The sequence below is a fragment of the Micromesistius poutassou genome, assembly GCF_964030765.1.
Source record: "Micromesistius poutassou genome assembly, chromosome: 9".
NCBI classification, from domain to species: Eukaryota; Metazoa; Chordata; class Actinopteri; order Gadiformes; family Gadidae; genus Micromesistius; species Micromesistius poutassou.
The window spans coordinates 4,141,181-4,161,050 of NC_140279.1; the positions used below are offsets into that span (position 1 = coordinate 4,141,181).

General features: G+C 45.0%; 1 protein-coding gene across 1 annotated transcript in view; it reads right to left on the reverse strand.

Moving 5' to 3' along the window:
- sgip1a (SH3GL interacting endocytic adaptor 1a) overlaps positions 1-19,870 on the reverse strand; it is a 51,438-nt gene that overhangs the window by 10,218 nt on the left and 21,350 nt on the right. Inside the window, exons 4-18 of the mRNA XM_084473531.1 lie at positions 13,834-13,897; positions 13,456-13,480; positions 12,709-12,771; positions 12,340-12,403; positions 11,254-11,488; positions 9,094-9,102; positions 8,120-8,165; positions 6,740-6,764; positions 6,524-6,653; positions 6,170-6,255; positions 4,733-4,807; positions 3,689-4,636; positions 2,445-2,569; positions 2,141-2,294; positions 1,214-1,273 (exon numbers count right to left, since the gene is read on the reverse strand). Of these exons, the coding sequence (XP_084329657.1) occupies positions 1,214-1,273; positions 2,141-2,294; positions 2,445-2,569; positions 3,689-4,636; positions 4,733-4,807; positions 6,170-6,255; positions 6,524-6,653; positions 6,740-6,764; positions 8,120-8,165; positions 9,094-9,102; positions 11,254-11,488; positions 12,340-12,403; positions 12,709-12,771; positions 13,456-13,480; positions 13,834-13,897 (2,109 nt within the window). The remainder of the gene's footprint in view (positions 1-1,213; positions 1,274-2,140; positions 2,295-2,444; positions 2,570-3,688; positions 4,637-4,732; positions 4,808-6,169; positions 6,256-6,523; positions 6,654-6,739; positions 6,765-8,119; positions 8,166-9,093; positions 9,103-11,253; positions 11,489-12,339; positions 12,404-12,708; positions 12,772-13,455; positions 13,481-13,833; positions 13,898-19,870) is intronic.

Here is a 19,870-nt window from a genome sequence, read left to right on the forward strand (position 1 = left end):
GAGGGAGGAGAGTCTGGCATGAATAGCAAAAAGCTGTGGCCACTCCACAGCTTCATTCACATGCCAGGCTTCAAATGGCTATCGCCAGGAGCAGCATTGGGGTCTCGTACAACGACAGGAGAGAGAGAGAGTGAGAGACAGGGAGAGAGACAGAGATGGAGACAGAGACAGAGAGAGAGAGACAGAGACAGAGAGAATGAGAGAGAGACAGAGACAGAGAGAGAGAGTGACAGAGAGAGTGACAGAGAGAGAGTGACAGAGACAGAGAGACAGAGAGAGAGAGAACATATGGAAGACCTTGTAGGGCTCTCTCCAGGTTTTAAGATGCGTTACAAAACCAATAAATGTGGCACTGCGCCGTGTTGAAAAACACACACAAGGTCTGTCGGCGAGAACCAGGAGACGGGATATTGCCATGGTAACGCGGGCAAGACCATTACAGATGCAACGTCGGGGGGGAGGGGGAGGTTGGAGGGTGAGAGACAGAGACAGAGAGAGAGACAGAGAGGGAGTGAGAGAGAGAGAGAGACAGAGAGAAAGAGAGACAGAGCGAGAGCGAGAGAGAGATGACAAAGACTGTCTGGTTGGGTAGATGAGAAAACTCAAACATTTTGTTATTTATACAATGAGGTCACGTCCTTTTGTTTTTTCAAAAATATAGGAGACACAAAGAGCAGAATGAAAGACAAGACTGTGGTATGTTTCAAGTGTGGGGTGTCTGAAACAGGTGTCTGAGTAAAGATGAGAGAAGGAGATATACTCAGGGACATACAAGTTTGCAGATGGCCCCATTGCAAATGAAACACAAGATGTGTTCCATTCAAAGTATACCTTTATCAATTAAGATGTCCCACTTGAATGGAAACATAAAAATTAGTGTTGATGAATGCCTAAAGCTTTAACAATGATGGAGCCCAGTAAAAAGCTCTATTAGAGAAATGTATAATAGATAAATCCATATGTATCCGATGTCCCTTAGACCAGCAATAAAAATAAGTCTTCAAACATCAGGTTCAACATGTTTGAATGTACAAATGACAGTGACAGGGAAAGGTACAGAAACCACTGAATAATAACCTGAGCTATTATACCGCCAATGCATTCTGAGTAAAAATGCATTAGCAAAATGTCTAACTGAACAAAAATGACAAAAACAAACACAACTTCAAAATCCCCCACTCTCACCACCACGCAGGGGGCACCGTTACTATACCTGCCAATGAATCAAAGTGTCTCTCAAACGTTGGTAGCTTTTCTACAAAAGCATCGTCTTCTGATAGAGAAACAACAGACAGAACAGGACATGGACAAAGGGGTAAAATATAATAAAGAATGTCAGACAGAAGAAAAGAATAAAGAGAAATTAAGAAAACTGATGAAACGAAATAACGTTACAAAAAGTAAATCCCAGACTTAAATCACAAACAAATGGAATGAAAACCTCCAAACAAGCAATACATTGACATTGAGAGATCTTAAATTGCTTAAAGCTATTGCAGAGCTTGAAGAGGGCTGTGGTGGTTGCTTCATAGGTTGACTGCACACTACAACTAACTACGAACTAGACTCCACTCTGCCTTACCATTTCACACGTTTGGTGTGTGAAATGGTGTAGTCCAGTTTTGCGTTCTGGAAGTGTCTCTGCAACTTCACCAGACAAGTTCTTTAGCCAAACCGAAGACACAGGATCTCCTTTTATGGATTGTCCGGTGCAGAGGAAGGCTGCAGATGATTCATCTGTAATGACTAAGCCGCGCTAATCCTAGTGTACACTCACTGTACATGCAGACCCCTGCACTGCAGAGACACGACCAACTAAACAGCGGCCATTTAATGTCCTGCTTAATAAAGCCAGCTGGATTTCCATGTTTTAGACGCATGTTCAGTAGTTGTATAACCGCTTTCCTTTTACTCTGCAATAGCGATCATCTAATTAACCTGTCTCTGGTATTGTTTAACGATATGAGTCCACAACAACAAAAATAAGCGGGAAAGCTTTGCGAATATCAACAAGATCCAAGATTGTACGGCGGGGAAGATCGATCGATCAAATCAAATGAAATCAAATGAAAACCAAATGAAACCGGGAGCAGGGACGGCAAACGGAGGCGGATGGGGCGGGAAGCAGGTGCACACACACCTGACACGGACACGGAGAGCTCTTTACCGACGGTGGGCGTGGTGGCGGTGCTCAGTGAGTTGTTGGAGGAGATGGACGACGTGCTCTCTGCCCGCGCCAGCGGAGCGATGGGCGGGGGGCTGGCCGAGTGCACGGGGGGGTTGAACGGCCGACCCTGGATCGAGAGAGTTTGGATGGGGACGGGTTGGGGGGGGGGGGGGGGGGGGAGGAGGAGAGCAATGTAAGGATCTTTACTGCATGTTTTGTTGCTCGTATTTAGAAGGGTGTTAGCCATCATTGGAGTGGGCAGGCGTCTCAGACTCACCACATCCCCGGCAGCGGTGGGCTTCCCTGGGGGGAGTTTAGGCCGCGAGGGGGGCCGGGGAGGAGGCGGAGGGGGGGTGGGGCTGAAGGACGACGGGGTGGAGGGCCTGACCGGAGAGGAGGAGCCTAAAAGAAAAGATCAAAGGACATGAATAAATGAATACAGAAGAATGCAAAATGTATAAACAAGAATCTTTCCTAAAGCATGTTATTGTTTTTTACAGACATACATATCTTAAACCAAAAACCATGTGAATTATTGACTCCTATTATTGACTGACTTTATCTCCCCTAACACTTTGGCAAACACAACAACAACTGCAACCGTCACTTAAAGCACATTCCCCCCCGCAGTACAATGGAAACGTGGTTCCTGTGTGTGGAAAGTCAGTCCATACACAGAGGAATAAATGCAAGTCCTTCATTCAGAAAGAGAGTGTGGAATATTAACACAATCAAGGGTTCATCGTTTATCAGACAGTTTTCCTATAGCGGCTCCCATTGGCAGAGTTAGAATTCCTGCTCTGATGCAGGTCGGGATCAGCTGCCGTGTCAGCAGAGTGCCTCAGTCTACTAGCTTGTCTCTCTCTGTATTGTCTTCATGGAGTGACCTTTAGTTTGGTTCAACACAATGTTGTGTCTCTGTAGATTACAGGGAGAACTGAAAAACTATGAAGAGACTGCCTTACTTGCTCTGCCAAAATGCTACTACAAAATGACATTGATTCGTTTGACATTCTTGAGTTCTCTTGGCTGTATTGCAAACCTCCTGAAACCGATATATATCCAACTCTAATACAAAAAAGAAAAATAAGTCAAAAACACAATAAATGTGTAGTATTTGACCTTTGAATTAGGTTTGAATTAACTCAAGAGGACCTGAAGTTCAATGACATCGCTACAATAGGTGCCAAATAGTGTAATACAGTAGTGTTGGACTTGCTGTAGCATCTTAGGCATGATATTAGCTTCATCCCTGAAGGAACCACAGGGTTTCTGTCTTCAAATCACAACAAACCCTCTTTTTTTGTGATATTCCGAAGAAGGAAACTGGCATTTATTAAGGTCAACATCCAGAACGCAACACCATCCAGAATGTTTTGCAGCTGATGAGAGAGAGAAGGGGGTGGCAAAAGTCATTCTGGGTAACGTATGAATATAAAACACGGGAGCATGAGCAGAAAGCCGCCCGGCAGGGAGAGCGAGTGACAATAATCTCCAAGTGCAGGAGGTGGAGTAACTCACCGCTGGCCGTACCCGTGGCTCCGGAGGCGGGGCCTGGTGAAGAGACCACTGCGCGGTACGTCGGTGGGGGAGGCGGTGGGGGCGTACTCCGGCTTCCCTGGCCAGCACCGCCGCAATCTTTGGGTGAAATCTGTCCTTCTTTGTCCCCCGGCTCCTCAGGGGGACCGGCCTCTGGGCTCTGGGGCTGTTGATGTCCCCCCGGCGGAGAGGGGAGGGGCTGCGGGACGGAGCACACCGCTGCCTCCTCCGCGGGAGGAGGAGCGGGAGCAGGCACTCGGGGAGCATTGGGGTCCTGGGTGGAGGCCGGGGGCGAGTGCAGCAGAGGGGCCGGTGCAGCGGGGAGATGAGGAGACGTAGCCGGGGGAGGAGTGGGCTCCCTGGGGGCGGGAGGTGGAGGGGAGGGTGAGGAAGGAGCTGGGTCTCCAGGGGGGGAGGAGACGGCGTCGGGTGCCTCTGACGGGGGAGGAGAGCATGGCAGGGGTGGCAAGGGCTCTTCTTGTGTTGGGGCTGGGGGGGAGGGAGGTGGCTGCTCCTCCGGGGGTGGTGGAGATGCTGCTGCCGGCAAAGATGGCGCCGCTTCTCCTGGAGGCGTTGTGGAGGTCGCTGGAGGAGGTGATGGGTCTTCGGGAGGAGGGGAGGCTGGTGGAGGAGGTGCTGGGTCTTCAGGAGGAGGGGAGGTTGGTGGAGGAGATACTGAGTCCTCTGGAGGAGGAGGGGAGGCTAGTGGGGTAGGGGCTTTGTCTTCGGAAGGAGGTGGTGGGGAGGAGGGAAGTGGAGGTGTAGGGTCCTTTGTAAGGGCTGATCTCACTGGGGATTTTTCACTGAAGCAGACCCACTGGTCACCGGTGTCATCACCGATAGCAGAGGAGCCCTCCTCAGGCCCAAAGATGTTGTCCAAGTCCGCGAAAGAGGGCTTCACGATGGAGTCCTCAGCTTCGCTTGGCATTTCTGCAGCAGACAAAAAGGTACTTGAATCAAATTTCCAGGAAAATTTATGTGTGCATTTGTGTCAAACATTTTCATGGCGATAAGATGGTATCTTACCAGTACCGAACGGTGAGGGAGGCCCAGTCATAGGTGGGGAAGTTGGGACATTCTTGGGGGGAAGTGGAGGTGGTGCTGCAAGGATACAGTGGGGCATCATTAGCGTGGCTGCTCCATCTCAGCAGCCATCCACAGTGTCACCCAGCTGGGGCTGTGGTACTTTCACTGGTCTTGGGAGAAATCTTTGCAAAAATGTCACTATAATGAATGTTTGATCAAAGAAGATAACCCATGCGTGGAAGAAACCAAGCAACACAGTATGTTTATAAGCATGCCAAATGCAAGGGGGGTGGTGTGTGGAGGCCAAGGGTAGGAGTCCAGTCACTGAATGTCCAGAAATGAACAGTTAGAGATGACACCGTACAAACCATTGTTCTGATGGCTAATGAAATTGGTGAAAAGTGCACTGTGAAGGTCAGATGGGGGTGGGGTCACAGGGGTGGGCGGATGGTTCTGTGCTGTCATTCCGAGGGGAGTGGTTGCAAGGGGGGGTGATGCAGCTTAACTTACTTCCTGTAGGGAAGGGTCTCGTCAAAGGTTCTGACAGAGGAGCCCCCCACATATCTGACTCAAACAGAACCACTTCATCCAGGGGGCCAGAGGGACATAGGGGGCCATGTTAGTGTTAAGTTACCAGCTTATTGTGCATTTGCTTATTTAGAACACGACTCAGTTGTTGCAATCTGCGACCTCACCGCTAGTGGCCACCTCAATTTGCCACTCTGGACCTTTACAGGTTGTGTCTGTTTTGGGGATGTTATTGGGGACTTGCGGACCAGATCCACAGACAGTAAGTAATGACCTTTGACAGACTGTAGTGGTTGACAATTGTCATAATTTTCTGTTATTTTCTGATTGACTTCACTAACTCCAATATGGATATCATTAGCTTCTACGAACATTAGCTGTAGACAGACCTTTTGACAAGTATCAATGACACATGAGAGAAAAAAAGATTATCTCTGAATAAAAGTATAAAAAGAGAGTGCAACTGTGTTCACATTACTCATGCTTCAGAAGGTGGTTACATAACATAGCTCTCGACAAGGCTGCCTGGCTAAATCCTGCTGGATATGGTGCATGACTAAGGACCAAATCCACAGAGAAGCATAAAACAACATATTTTAGGTGGTTAATAAGACCACTAGAGAAATATTTGACAAAGCTTGAGAATATTTCCTTCATTTATACAAACAATAGTTCTCATGTTAGCTTAAGTGTAAGTAAAAAGGAAGGCAGAAGAAAAAATATTGAGGAAAGATATATGAAAGAAAATACAGTTTTGCATAAAAAACAGCACTTTTTAGATTGTATTGTTTACATGCTATCGGAACAACTGTCCAAACTGGTTCAAACATCCACAGTTGAAACCCACGAGAAAAAGAAACCTGTGAACCCACACATGGAAGCAAAAGGAACAGAAATGTAGAGACTCACCTTCAGTTTTCTGTTCCCCGAAAGCTGTATCAAGTGGTGGCCCGAATAGCGCTGTGGCATCTTCTAGTACTGGTGTCTGCTGGCTGCTGGGAGAAAGCATGAGCACGAGTTAACCTCCATCTCAGTTCAAAGTTAATGAGAGTCAGCTAGGAACATGAAGAACCATATTAAATAGGGAGAGGTTATATCCAACATCCTAACGTAAATATACTATTGAATACAATCCTCCTAACCTTTCAATTAAACTTGCCTTGTAAGATTGCAATAATATGCAAATTAACTATTCATAAAATATTGAAATTTGAATCGTCATTTTTATTTGTTTAATTTGAGGACTAGCCTGACGATGGCTACCTTGGGGGCTGCGGGACAGGAGCTGGCGTGGGGGCCACAGCAGGCACAGTGGGTACAGTGGGTACAGCGGGTACAGTGGGTACAGCGGGTACAGTGGGGACGGGACGTCTCGGCCTTGGGATATGCTCACCTGGAAACGCGACAGTTAAGACTGCAGGCTAATGTTAATCACAGTAGTGACAGTAAGTACAGGACTATGTCTGCACGGACACATACCTGAGGTGTTCCTTTGCAACACACCCTGCAATAAGGTAAAGAAAATAGCCATATAATTATTATTTATAGGTTGTGAAATCAAATAAAAGTGCCATGATATCTGAGCTACAATGCCAAGACAAAAAAACAGAAATACAGGGAATGCATCCTACAGGACAAAACAAGCTATCAACATAATTAAGAGGAGAGTGGACTGTGTTTGTAAAACTCGATGCTGCACATTGTCCAGCCGCCAAGGTCAGGAGATGAGCTCTTGCCTCAGGATGACTTAATCAGATGAGACAAAAGGAACTTTCTGCTTAGCAACCAGTTCCAGAGGGGGAGGCATGACTACAGCGCACACAGGAAGATTCGCTTGTGTCTGGATAAAGCACACCAGTAATAATAATGGCCATTTACAGACAAGGATATGACCGTCTGTCTAGGCGAGTACCTCAACATAAATGTTGAGGTATGTTGAGGTACTCCATCCAAAGCACACTTTGGATCCAAAGCACACTTTGGATGGAGTACATTCGCTTTCCATCATTAGATATTAACAACACTACATGGAGAAGAACAACCGAAGACCAGAATAAACAACACAAGCCCTGTAATGGCATGCATATCGAGCCATCTCTGATCTGAGAAGAGCAGGCAGGAGACAGAGAAGAATGAGGGAGATTGGGTCGTGGGCAGATGTCACAAGTGATATCCTTTTAAAGCATCACATTCTCAAGCATCAGAGAAATAGGACAGAGAGAGAAAGCGAGAGTGAGAGAGCAAGAGAGGGACAGGGAGATGGGGAGAGAGAGATGCTGCAGCACTGATAGCTGGACAAGATAAGGAGGAGGATTGCGTTGTCAGCAAGGAAACCAATCACCAGGAGGTGCCATCAACCACCCAGCATAAGGGCCATGGGTGAAAAGCAAGCTGTCCACGTAATGACATACATAGAGAGAAGCAGCATAAATACGTAGCAGGCTTGAAATAAAGAAGACAGACAGAGACACGTGTAGAAGTGACTATAGGGAGCACATTGAAAGGGTCCAGCCGTCAAAGGTTTGTATTTATTATTCAAAAACTACTCAGGTGGCCAGCATAAGGCCTACTGGATCAGACGTTGGGCATACATGTTAGACTATTTACTGCTGATCCGGGAAGACGATGAAAGAAATTACAACAGTTTGATCTTAACATTACGATCATATGGGTGCAGAATGCTCCCCGCGTACGTTTCCTTTATTGTGTAGGAGGGAATACTTTTGCCCAATCACCCAACGTAACTGACCTTTTCTCACGGACAAGATATAAAGCAAACAAAGGGTTGGGAAAAACAAGTGACATATTAACCCCCAAGAAACCCCCTGGAGAAGAGAAGGAGAGAAAATCGACACTTACCGGGCTACGTCTCTGTGACCAGCAAAAAGGAAGAGAGAAGAGATACCTGGTCAGAGAGTGACAAATCAGTCAAGATACATTGTATGCTTCTGGTGAGGAGGAGGAGGAGCATGGAGGAGCATGGAGAGGACCTCTGAAGTCCAGCCTTATTAAGACTGGTGCTGGTGGGTTGGTGGGTGCAGATGGTGTAACTATTACTCAGTTCAAACGATTATAAATTGGAAAGCCCTAATGAGTCTGAAATGATTTGAATTGCTTTAACCATAATCCTGCTGTTTATGTTCTGCAACTGCCCCACTTGCCCCACCCCTCTTTTACATTCAGGACTTACTTCTGTACTTGTGCCATTTGTGCAGTCAGCCATGTGTCATGGCCATGATGTAAGAAGGGGGCGGGATTTGTGGAAAGGATTCGTCTGATTGGATGTATTTTTACTGGACATGCCAATGCATGGTTGTTTACAAAATGAACAAAATTTGTTCCAGTTCAGTACTAAGCAAAATAACACCCATGAACAAGACAAACAATGGAGACTATAGTGCTACATCTCATGTCAATGATTGTTAAGCCCTGCAGTCCCTGTAACTAGTGGGCCTATTCTGGAATCTCAGTAGCCCACAATCATTAAAGCGGAGGTTGAGACTCAACATTAAAGTAGCAGCCTAACATAGCACTCACGCCCAACACACACTGACAGACTGAGTGTGCGCAGAGTGAGAGAAGTAGGACTTGATGATGGGCATCAAGTTGTACTTGCAATGAGGTCAGCATGGTCAAATCAGTCATGAATAGGACTAATGTCCTATCATAATGTACATGTACATCATAAAAGACTGTGTTTGATACATATGGGGGGTGTATTTCAAGCAAACACAAATTGATGCAATATATCATAGAGTGAATGTGTGCGGCAAACAAAAACACAAACAAGGATGCATGATAAGTGCAAACAAACATGCAAAGTAAATGCTTACCGGACTCCTCTACAGAGGCCAACATCATTCCAGGTAGCAAAGAGATAAGGGAAGGAAATGCATTAGAAAACATTTGGCAATACAAGTTGCATATGATGGAACATTATAGTTATATATAATAAGAATAAAATAATAATATCTTTATTTTTATATAGTGCCCCAATAGTGATCGAGAAAATAGATTTAAAATGTACACGTTACACACACACACACACACACACACACACACACACACACACACACACACACACACACACACACACACACACACACACACACACACACACACACACACACACACACACACAAAAGCTCACATACATACCCATGAATTATAAATGCAGAATAAGCCATGTGCGACAAAGCTCTTTAGCAGCAATACATCACATTAGTATGTGATTAGTATGCACATTATCTACGTAAAATATGTTTGTGTGTACAGCACCACAGCACTTCCAATGACTAGAATACTAAAACCAATACAGATCAATGATAAACACCTAAATGAGTGGTCCTCATTCAAACATCACTGCATACTGCTGTATTTACTGCTGTTAGTTGGGCCATTTGTCTCGTATTTTTCACCTTTGGTTGGTAGCTTAGTGGCCAGCGTGCTTATAAGGTTGGTTTGGGCAGGGGCTTCTGAATATGTGTTTTCCTTGGATTTTGGCACAAGGGATTATAACATCTGATCCTGTGTATTAATGAAATCATGTCAGGACAAAACAAAGGGAGAGAGCAACCCATTGAGAAAAGGGTTGCGGTTTGTGGTGCTTCCCAGAGGAGGTTAACCCTGGGTTCCTGACACTGTTCTCGGTAGGTTGCTTTATGACCACTCTGTAGCCAAGGTGACCTGGGAAAAGCATACAATGTGCCGGCGAGTGATCCAGCTGTGTGTGCAGCCACACAGGGTACTTGATAGCTCTATATAAAAGGCAAAGTGAACCTGGAAGAGGGGCTCGGGGGAGAATAACAAGTCCTTGGCTGCGGGTTTACCATGGCATATTTTTGCCAAACATTTGTTTTTTGGCGAAGCAGCAAAGGGCCAAGAAGACAAACTACAACATGTGAGCGGGAAAGTTTTTTTTCCAGTTTGGCTCAGAATGTTTAGAAAGGACAGCTACTTGGGCAGTCTAAAAGCATCACTAAAGTGACCCAATTGAAGGAAATTCACACAATGCTGTTGAAGAAAACGTGAAATACCGTGACGAAGATGCTCTTCACAATCCAAACTAATCAAACTATGACAACACGGCTAAGGATCAAGTTCTGCGACTAAATCTCACAAAGTCAACCGCAAAAAAGGTTGTGCAGGTTTTCGTTTAATGAAGGCACTTGAGGTTGTATCATTCTCAAGTTAGCAGGTTCAGAGACGGAATGACTAAATTATTGAGGAGCACAGCTTAAATGACCACAGACACTGTGTGCCGCCCATAAACAGCCCCGGTTCACGATGCCTACTTTCCAACGTTAATTATTCAGAGCAGGGATGACACTCAAGCCGCCTGGCCTCTGTGGTGTGAGAGTTAAAGCAGCTTTCCTACGATCTTGTTGCTTTTACACATGCTGGGGAAAAACCTGATGGCGTGTTTGCTTCTCATTGAGCACATAGATAAATTGTATGGGTGTATAGAAACGTTGCGGCCAGATGGTTTCTGATTCAGTGGGCGGTCTTCTTAGTGATGCAAGCATGCTGAATTAAATGGGACTGCAGCAAGGTCACCCATAGTGCCACATAAGTAGCAAAGCCATGAGAAATTTACTTGACTCCTCATTAAATTTAAACGCATTCATATTTCACAATGGGATCCAACTCAATAGGAATTTTATTTGATCAGATCCTTTTGTTACCATCTATAACTGAGTGATAAATCAGTCCATCCTAATTCATGCTTATGACATGACGTAAGAACTGAAACCAAGGGCACATTGTGAACATTACCCTTTTTGAAACTTTCCATAGCACGGCAGAATATGACTTATTATGTCCTTAAATTACAGCACTGACATAAGCAGCATAGCCAGTCGCCTGATTCTTGTCAATCATTTATAGAATCAACCATTGAAAGCAGCAAAGATAATGTGTACATGCCCAAATATCAACACAATACACAGCACACATACAACATATGATTCACATATCAACTCCACACATCCCACAATGGCGGGTCTCCTGTAAAGCCGTGTTCACAGCAGCAGTGGTAGGGGCTACTCACCATAGGAGATGGGGACAAGGCTATGTTGCCGATGGATGCCTTGAGTTGGTCTACAGAGGGCGCTGTCACGGGGCAGTCGGACGGCAAGGGCTTGATCTTGATCTTGAACTTCTTGCGGTGGTCCTCGTCTTCCTCAGACTCATCGGAGGAGAAGAAATGGGTCTTGACTTTGGGGGCAGGTGGAACGGGAAACATTAAGGACCGAAAATGGTAATCTGGTTGGAAACAGCCCTAGGCGTTGTGATTAATACCAAGGGGAAATTGTTGTAAGCTAGCCAAGCTAATGAATGCACTAAAACTACCTAAAGAATAGCATAACACCTGTATCGCCCTTTTAAATTAAGTGCTGGGCTTTATGTTGTAGTTATGGCTAAATTCTCACGCAACACAAATATATAGATAATGAGATTGCCAGCCCAGTGTTCATTTGTGTCTGTCCACTGTGTGTGTACTTGATGCTGTAAGTCAGTCCATCAAGTAATTCCAGGGAGCAAAACATCATCACCCTCATAACAAACAGTTGGCGAGGGGACTATAAAGCATCACTTTCACTCAATACTGGCTGGCAGTCTGGGATAACCATGTATTGATTCTAGCCGAGCTCCAGATTCAGGGGAAATAAAATGGACTTTTAACCTCTTCCCTGTTCAAGTCTGGGGAAATAAGTGTACGATTACTCCAGACCCAAAATGGTGCTCTACATTCTAGTTTGGATTTAGACTTTTCACCCAGAAAAAAAAGCATGAAGGGCTATCAATATTTATTATATCTCAATTGCTTTGTCAATGGACGCACTGACTTGATCTCACGGATGGTCATGAAGGTGGTAGAAATGCTCCTCTGGTAGTTCAGTCTAGCCTTGAAATATAATATATTAAACATGTTGAGTTAAATTCTAAATAAGGCACACAACGTTAAGTGGGGCTGTGGGGCATGTTAGAAGTATGCATTACATGGGGTTCAAGTGACCTGCCATTGACATGCCATGCAGTACACATGGAACACAGATAGATAAATCTGATGAGGATATCTGCTGCTTCTTCTTCTTCGTCGGGTCTCAAGCTGTAGCCCTCTTCGTCCACCTCCGGAGAGTTCTGCAACACACAGCCAAACGCATTTGTTTTCACAGTAATTTGGCTATGTTTGTTTTGTTTGAGTGTCTTTGTTATGTTGATCTGATGCAAGTCTTTTCAAAGTGTGTGAAAAACTCAAGATTAAACTTTGACAAGAAAGAGATGCCATCCATCTTGAACAAAATAATATGGACATTCCATTTTTTTGGAGGCCAGGTCTTGTCATTTAGACAAGTTACAAAAGTTTATCCAGACCAATCTTAATTGTATAAGTCAGTGCTAATGAGGTAAAAGCCCACAAAGAATCACCATAGGATTTTACTTACATATCTTTCCCAGTCGATCTCTCCACTGAAGCCGTTGGCAGAGCCGTTGGTCTTCTTCTGGGACTAATAAGACAGTAAAATTACAACCACACCAAACAGTGTTTATGTGGAGGGCTGCTATAACAAAACCACAGAGTCTAGTCAACAGTATGTTGAGAATGTGGCTTTGAGGGAACTATGAGTTTCACGTCATGATTTTAACAATTTAAGACTAAGATGCCAGCTATTACCTCACTAATGAATGAAACAACAGCACTGCGCTCTTTTGGAGGGGTAAGTATTGAAGCCCAAATACTGCAGTTACAAATGAGTGATGAGAATATACCTACTGTGATTTAATATATTTATAAATGACTGCATGTAACTAATACTACCTTCATCTACCATTATCACACGTTTATGCTTGTCTTGAATATCCCATGAAACAAAATGGTGTGGCATGGGATTTTCTTATACAGCCTTTACTATGCTACATTAGCCTAGGGACATTAGTCTATTCTACAAGGGTTTCTAATTAGAGTTCAGTACCAAGTCAGACTCTTGGGGTTCCTGGCAGGTCAACTGGATGAACACGACGATGGAAAGCATAGGGGAATTTCATTCAATGAAATCCGGCCGAGATCATTATATCATTGGTGAACACAGAATATATATACTGATCTAAACATGCTGCAATCACCGAACTTGCAAAATATACTGGCACAAGACATTGATTGCCGGAGATAATGAGGAGTTGAAGTTACTTACACCCCCCTCTCTTTCTGGTGACCCCCTGTGTAAAACAAAAAAATAAATTTAATGGGAGTGAGCAACATTAAATAAACATAATACGCAGACTGAGATTAAACCAATATCACACTGTGGCGGACGGAAAGCTAGGACATAACTTAAGTAAAGAAATACTACATTCTATGAACATTTCAGAGAATGGGGAAATGTTTTGTAGGTCAGGGGTTAAAGAGATCCTGTCTGGAAAAGTTGACCAAATAGATCATAGTATATCACCTATGAATAAATGACCAGTGAAATCATATATATTTGCTGCATACTACATGCATCCGCCTCTACACCAGTGAAGCCTTTGCATTGGTGAACTGCCAGTGCAGACGTGGGAGACTGACTCACGTCGAGTCGTTGTCCTTCTCTTTCTTCCGCATCCCGAAGGCCTTCCTGGTACGTTTTTTCAATCCTGAGGAACAAACAAAGGAGAGAGGTGGGGCTGAGTACCTGCGTGTGAGGGTGTATGTGACCAACACCAAGTATAGATCTTGTGTGTGTAAAGGAGGATCAGGAATCAAGGACCGGTCAGCGGATTACAGGCAGTGTTTTTCTGCGTGTTGTTGAGTGACTACACGCAGCGTGAAAGTAAACTGGCTCCATGTCAGAGCTAAATCTGTTCACGGACAACTTTGGATCAAAGTATTCGATTTTGTCCAGACATAATGTTTTAATAATCAGATCGTCCTTCAGAGAACTGTCAAAATATAAACCTGCAACGTACACAAATAACCTTTGCATCCTTGGGAAGAGAATAAACAACAGGAAGCCATTAAGCGAGGCGCCAGATCGCCAATTTGAGCAGCGGTGATAGGATGTCTGGGTAGAGCCAGAGACGGTCACTAATGCACACGCCCCCCAGGGCTTCAGCAGAGGCTAGTGCACCCTGCATGTGCATGCGTGCGTGCGGACCCATTGCCAGGAAAACAGAGGTTGTAAAGCCTTAAAGTAAAGAGAAAAGTGTATTTCTACTCACTTCCTTCACACCCGTTTAATGAACCTACACATGTGATGTGATTACCCAGTCTCTCACATCGTCATTCCTTCATCTCTTGGCCTGATCTATCGCTCAGAAATCACGGACATACAGCAACAGTTCAGCAACCTGATGCTGCCTAGCTAAATACAACACCAGCCACTCTGCTCATGAATAAAGAACAATGGCCGAGAGAGCGTGTTTTCTGAATGTATGATGATTTACATTTCCACTTTGTGCATCAGCATGGCGAAATAGCCCATCGCTCCATAGTAAGACATGGGGGCCTCATCCTGAAGTACTCTCATTGATGCAGCAACACTCATAGACCCATAGACTGAGACCTACTTCATGACTTTTGTTTGTACCGTTTGTACTGTTTTCAAAACACACTCAATGCTTCATGTCTAGTGATTTAAAGCAATATCATACAAATACATACTCAAGTGAGGCTTTATTTTTCATCCAACACAAATCTACGCCCACAATGTGCAAAAAACAGATCCAGAGGTCTTCCGTTGGGAGGAATCCCAGAGGAAATGCTAACGTTGTTAGCGGCGTCTCGTGATGACACTAATGTAATTGCAGGGAAAGCCACAGGATATGAAGATTAATACAGGTTTTTGAGCTAAACACAGGACCTGGAGTTAAACACAGGATCTGGAGCTAAACAAAGGACCTGGAGCTAAACACAGGATCCAGAACTAAACACAGGACCTGGAGTTAAACACAGGATCTGGAGTTAAACACAGGACCTGGAGCTAAACAAAGGACCCAGAGCTAAACACAGGATCTGATTGGATCACAATTGGATAACACTACGTTCTAAATTGCTGCTCAGACAGAGCTTCACCATCCACATACACCGTGGCGTGTTACTGTAAGGGTTCGAAAAGCTCAACCTTCTCTCGGACACCGCAGTCATCCGCTGGCCAGACAGCGCTCCACACATCCACCAGCACCACTTGGTCGTGACGTCAGAGTGCCTCGGAAAAAACTCTGACGTGACAAAAATAATGCCACCTGCGTTCGATGCAGAGTGGAAGAGAGGTCACATAGGGTTTTGGAGACAATGGCAAAAACTTTTTTACCCATTTTAACTGTTTTCTCTAAATCGGGGACTTATTTTAGTAACAGTAATCAAATGGCATAGATTACTATGTTGACGATCATATTAAACAAATGACCATGTTTCAATCAAAAGAAAAGTGGTTTTGGGTTCACTCAGCTCTTAAACACTTTCCTAAGCATATGCAAATTAAAAATACACCCATGCACTTGACATGACGTTAGAATTCCAGAGATTAAAAAAAGAAAGATGGATATAGTATAGAGATGTAAATCAAAGGCACCATGCCAAATTCCCCAAAAATGCCAAAGGATGCTCCCTAAGAAAATTCCCAAATAACTGAAAATAGTTTACTACTATTAGACTCCATACGCACCACCATGGAAACGGCAGGCAGAAGTTGAAGCCAACACTATATGTAAGTCACGTGAGAGCTAATGCTATGATTAGAGAATTCACTGTGCCTCTGGGTACACTGTAGTGACCATTCATTTTCTAAAGAGACCCAGTACAGCACTAGTCGCTCAGCTTTTATCATGCCACCATGTGTGTGTGTGTGTGTGTGTGTGTGTGTGTGTGTGTGTGTGTGTGTGTGTGTGTGTGTGTGTGTGTGTGTGTGTGTCTAAATACATTATTCTATGTAAAAAAAATAATTTTTATTACTGCTCACTTACAATTGAATTTAAGTTGTCTAAATGTACCACCTAAAGTTGCCATTTCCACAACGTAATCTACTTCTGGTACAAAAGAGAAATTGGTTAGTTTCACAAATAGGAACACAGCCATGGAGTTGAACATTATACAACACAACACAAACAAGGTTGCACAGTTTATCCTGGGCTCACATTTGGGACAGGAGCAGCAGATGCTGTTTTAGAAGAGAGCTCTGAGTGGGGGATGGGGATCACTGGTGGAGTGGCACTCCAGCACACAAACACGTTTTTAGTCTGCCAGCCATATCAGACCAGAACACTCGACACAGTGAATAGACAGCGTTTGCTGTTGTGCATACTAAGTAGAGAGCTTAAGACCAACCTGCCTTGGAGTCATTGATACATATAACTTTAAATGGGAACTGCCCACAACCCCAAAGGATTAATGGAGTGGACGGATGTCGTTTATACACCGGCACTCAGACGTGTGAGATCGGTTGTGTTTAAGAATGTTAATGTTGAGAGATTAGAAGACAGACGAACACCCCAGAGAGAGGTAGGAGACACTCCAGAGAGAGGTAGGAGACACTCCAGAGAGGTAGGAGACATCTTAGAGAGGTAGGAGACACTCCAGAGAGGTAGGAGACACCTTAGAGAGAGGTAGGAGACACTCCAGAGAGAGGTAGGAGACACCTTAGAGAGGTAGGAGACACTACAGAGAGAGGTAGGAGACACTACAGAGAGAGGTAGGAGACACTACAGAGAGAGGTAGGAGACACTCCAGAGAGGTAGGAGACACCTCAGAGAGAGGTAGGAGACACTCCAGAGAGGTAGGAGACACCTCAGAGAGAGGTAGGAGACACCTCAGAGAGAGCTAGGAGACACTTCAGGGAGAGGTAGGAGACACTTCAGGGAGAGGTAGGAGACACTTCAGGGAGAGGTAGGAGACACTTCAGAGAGAGGTAGGAGACACCTTAGAGAGAGGTAGGAGACACTTCAGGGAGCAGTAGGAAGGTGAACAGAAAGAAAGAAAAAAAGATGTCAAACAAACAGACCATGACGAGTACCATGACCAGTACTCATCGGAGTGGGGGGGACAGTATTGGCTATGGCTGGAGTATGGAGTCATCCTTTGGCCTAGGGCGTCATACCTTCCAGGATACCCACAAATCACCGCTTCACATAAACCTAGTTGATCACCCAGACCAATGCTCAGTACTGAGTGTATTAATGCAAGCATGTCTTTGTGTATAAAAACAACATGTTGTCACTTGGTCTGAGCCAAAATGCCAGGATTAGCCTTTCAACACAGCATCCACTATGCAAGGCCAAGAGCGCAAAGGTTGCGAACACATGCTTGTAGATGCATGCACTGTGAACCACCCACTTGGTGTGTTATTCCGTGCATTCACACTTTGTAAACGCGGATTGTTAAGCTAGCAGCGTCAACGGCCGCAACAACAGAACTGGGACAGAGCCAGAGACCATATAGTAGAGGGGACAGTTGGCGTGACAACCAACAAAAGAAGTTTTGGAACGTGACGAAGGGCATGCAGCCATCTGTCGAAGAAGTGAGCTCTTGATGTAGTCCTCTTCTCGACTCCTGGCTGGCGCGCTAAATGAAGAAGAATCAATCAAATCCGGGTCTGTTGTCCCAAATAGACCATAGAGCCAAGATTCAAACCTTTATTCACAGGCTCCTGCTGGATGCCCAACAACAAGCGTCATCCTACTACATGGTTGACCCTCTTCTATTTCACTCTGTTAGTGTCCCTCCCATTGTGCCTAACTCTCTCCCATTCTGTCTCCTCTCACATTGTGTCCTCTCCCATTGTGTTTTTTTGTGTAACAAAACACATCACAAGGGTGGGGCTATCGGGTACCTTCCAATCATTACCTTAAACAATTAAACAAAACGCTGCAACCCCTTGATTCCTATTGGGTTACCGTACTGTACGCTTACCAGTTTAAAGAAAAGGCCAATCACAAACCAGCCACTCCCTGTTGGTGGGGTGTGATAACTGGGTAAGATGCTCCAGATTCCCCACATTCTGTGGGGACTGTTAGACCAACAGGTTTTTGGACTGTTAGATGAAAGAAGGCTATTTGATGCCAATACCAACCCCTCAGTTGCTCCCTTGATCAAATCCTTTAGAACAGTAGGGGATTAGGGACGGCGGTCTGGCAGGGGTGGAGGATGACAAAAGGATGAAGGTGAATCCAACTGAACTGTTCAAGAGTAGTGGGGGGGGTAGAGACAGGCAGGGAGAGGGATAAAAACAGGATGAAGGCAAAATATATTTACTGTCTGATCAACCAACAGTGGGGGTCAGAGACCGCACTGACAGGTAAGGGAGGTGAGGGTAGGGTGGACATGCCCTCAATAGGAGATCGGGTCAGGGAAAGCGCTCTGGCAGGGAGGAGGATGAAAACAGAATGAGCTGAAACGATGTACCAGCATCGTTTCAGCTCCATACATCTGATCATGTCTCATTAACTTCCTCCTTTCATCACTGTCTCTCCTTTGCCCCGCCCACCCGCTGTGGCGTCCAACGGCTGCCGCTCACAGACCCCGGACGCCGGGCGCAGATTAAGTCATGTTGCTGATCTTCCAATGGTCCCATTAGAAAGGACCGTTGAGGCCGTTGGGTTATGGCGAAACGTGAATGAGGCTATCGCGTCAATGGACAGAACACGTTTGTACAACACACAATGCCTTAGGAAAGCAGGGGGGAAAAAAAACACAAAAGACTAGAGCCACCCAGCTATGGACTGTTCATGCTGCTGCCGTCTGGAAGGTGTTAATGGGGCATTGGGACACAGTCTACCAGACTCACAAACAGTTTTTCCCCACAGGCCATCAGGCTTCTCAACCAGCTTCATTCATCTCAGTGATCATATTGATTGCCCCGCTGTATGCACCGATCACGATCTACGGACCGTTGCTTTACATCACCACAATTCCATGCTCATATTCATCTGCACTCCTACACTTTATATTTATAATATTAAAACTCTTATTCATACAGTCCATATTCCCCGTCTTTACAGTCTCTGTAGAAACTTTCTTTCATTTCAGCCATTCATGTTGCTATTTTTGCCATAATTTATGACCCTTTTTTACCCTGTGCATGGGATAAATAAAACACTGACAATTCATAGTGTACACTTTTGCCTGGTCACACACTGTACAGCCTACTCAAGACAACATTAGCGCAGAACAGATGGCACAAAGCCTGAGAATCTCCCCTGGAGAAATGGGTGAATCCATCCAGGCTCTTTAACAAAGGAAAATAAGGGTTATGCTGAGCAAACACGTTCAAATGCCCACTAACGCAAATATATGGTGATGCATAAGCATGCAATTGTATCAGCACATAAAAAGGTGTATCAGGAGTCTTCCTGGCTGTGGCTTATACCAAACGGACTCTTGCCATTCCTCGGCGAGAGAGGTGTCCCAAGCTACCCCAGTCACGTCCTTCCATCACCACAAATCACCACAGTGGCAGAAAGGAGGAAGGGATGAGATGAACGGAGATTCTCTTCTGAACTCCTTGCATCCATCCTTCCTTCACTATATTGAGATTGCCCTGCCAATTCAGCTGCCGCCTGAAGACACATTTCAATTCGCCTGAAAGGGAAACAATTTCAGAAATCCAATCAATGGGTTTATTCATTCTACAGCGG